Consider the following 2,056-nt stretch of genomic DNA (forward strand, 5'->3'; position numbering starts at 1 on the left):
GGCAGGGGGATCTTGTGGCGGGAGCAGCTTGTCTGGGGCCAGGGCAGAGCCGCAATCTGCAGCTTGCACACTCTGGGCAGGGGTGTGCAGGCAGTGGATCATGGCTGCGTCCTAGCTCATTTCAGCAGTGACAACCTGGTCCAGAGCAAGGGTAGAGCCATGATTCGATGCCTGCGCACCCTTGCTCGGAGTGTGCAAGCTGCAGATCGTGGCTCTGCCCTGGCCCTGACCAAGCTGCCTCCGCTGCAAGATCCCAATGGCTCTGGAGCAGCCCCCTGCCCTGCCAGGACAGCTGGGGCTGGTCTCCATGGCAACCCCAGCCTTGAGCTATCACAGTACAATCTGTGGCTAGGGTCTCCATGGAGATTGGCCCCAGCCATGCAGGCAGGAGTCCACTGCTGGCCAGAGCCAGCGCACGGGCCAGACTTTGCCACCCCCAGCCTACAGAGTTAAAAACTGTCAGCCACTCAGCATTCCTATCTGAAAGGCTCCCAAAGGGCCTGTAAAATCTATCTTCTTCAGCCACTTAACATTAGTGGTACTGCTTTGGTTGCAGTGAGGTCCATAGGAATCATTCCTGTCACACTAGCTACAATTGACTCGGTGTCAGAGGTGATTGCTGAGTCCAAATTAACTGACTTTCCTGTTCAGGGGACCTATCTGTCTGCAGAGGACCTTGGAATAATCATGGGAAAACGTGAGTGTTGCAGCTTATGGTAAAGGTCACCAGACCTGGACTCTGATGAATCCAGGTCAAAACCATGTTCCACAGCTGCAAACCCAGGATGAGGCTGTCATCTTGAGCACTTCGAAAATTCCCTAGTGCCAAAATATTACCTCAACAGCAGGTTAGTCTCTGAGTGTAGGGTAGTCTTGGCGTAAATACTTTTTATGACTTTATGGATCAAAACCAATGTCTTTCCACCCAGCCACATGCCCTGCCAGCACTTCAGGGGCTGATATCCATGGGAATCCTGGCCCCGCACTGTCATGCTCTGCTGCTCCTGGAGTCTCCATGGAAACCAGCTATAGCAACACGGGCAGGGGCTGCTGGAAAATGGAGTCTGGCTGCTAGTCGGCTCCACCATTTTGCCCACCCTTGGGTTAGATGATGTCCCCTTTGAAGTACTTATAAGGCAAATGTGAATGAAATGTGGAACTGAAGGTCAGAACTTTTTTGAAGATGATGGACTCACTTTTTGTCTACTCCTTGATCCCCTAGCAAGTCTGTTTTAGATTCTGCCGAAAAAGAACTTGATTTAATTGTCAATTTTTTCTTGTGATGATGACTACAAAATAGACTAAATGTACTTCCCCCAAACCAAGCAACTGTATTTTATTTACCAAGAAAATCCTACTTTGTAAAATTCTGTTCCCAGGACAAAGGAAATTCACGCAATTGATTCACTTTTGAGCTTTCAGCAGTCACAGCACATATGAATCTGAACGTAAAGTTATTTTCACCAGCATAGATGCAACTATATGTTTTGTTTTATTTTATACTTACTCTTCTACATCAAGATAGGAATATCCCTTCCCTCTGCTAAAGATGCCATCTGGTTGGCCTGCTCCTCTGGGCATTTTGTAAGATTGGTCTGGGTCACACCTACAGGACAGAAACATAGTGCAAGTTAGTGCAAGAAGTACATTTACTCATTTCCCCTAAGGCGCAAAGTGTTATCTGCAAAAAGAGGTTTTGGTGCTTTTTTTTAAAGAAAAAATTCTTAACAAGAACAAAGTCCTGTCAAAAATTCTTAACAAGAACAAGCGGCAGGTCCTGTCAGACCAACCTGGTGGCCTTTTACGACCAGGTCACTAAATCATTGGATGCAGGGGTGGCACTGGATTTAGTTTTCCTAGACTTCAGGAAGGCTTTTGATACTGTCTCTCACCCCATTCTCATTAGGAAGCTGGGGAACTGTGGCGTAGACACCCAGACAGTCCAATGGGTTGCCAACTGGTTAGAGAGTCGCACCCAGAGAATGGTAGTGGATGGGTCCTTCTTGACCTGGAAGGACGTGGGAAGTGGGGTCCCACAGGGCTCGGTCCTTGGGCC

At 48.4% G+C, this 2,056-nt stretch overlaps 1 protein-coding gene across 1 annotated transcript in view; it reads right to left on the reverse strand.

Annotated features, from left to right (window-relative positions):
* The window catches only part of MLANA (melan-A), a 22,149-nt gene that overhangs the window by 13,658 nt on the left and 6,435 nt on the right, over window positions 1-2,056 (reverse strand). Inside the window, exon 2 of the mRNA XM_019517616.1 lies at window positions 1,508-1,606. Within this exon, the coding sequence (XP_019373161.1) occupies window positions 1,508-1,606 (99 nt within the window). The remainder of the gene's footprint in view (window positions 1-1,507; window positions 1,607-2,056) is intronic.

Source organism: Gavialis gangeticus, unplaced genomic scaffold (assembly GCF_001723915.1).
Source record: "Gavialis gangeticus isolate Ggan-Ray unplaced genomic scaffold, GavGan_comp1, whole genome shotgun sequence".
Taxonomy (NCBI): Eukaryota; Metazoa; Chordata; order Crocodylia; family Gavialidae; genus Gavialis; species Gavialis gangeticus.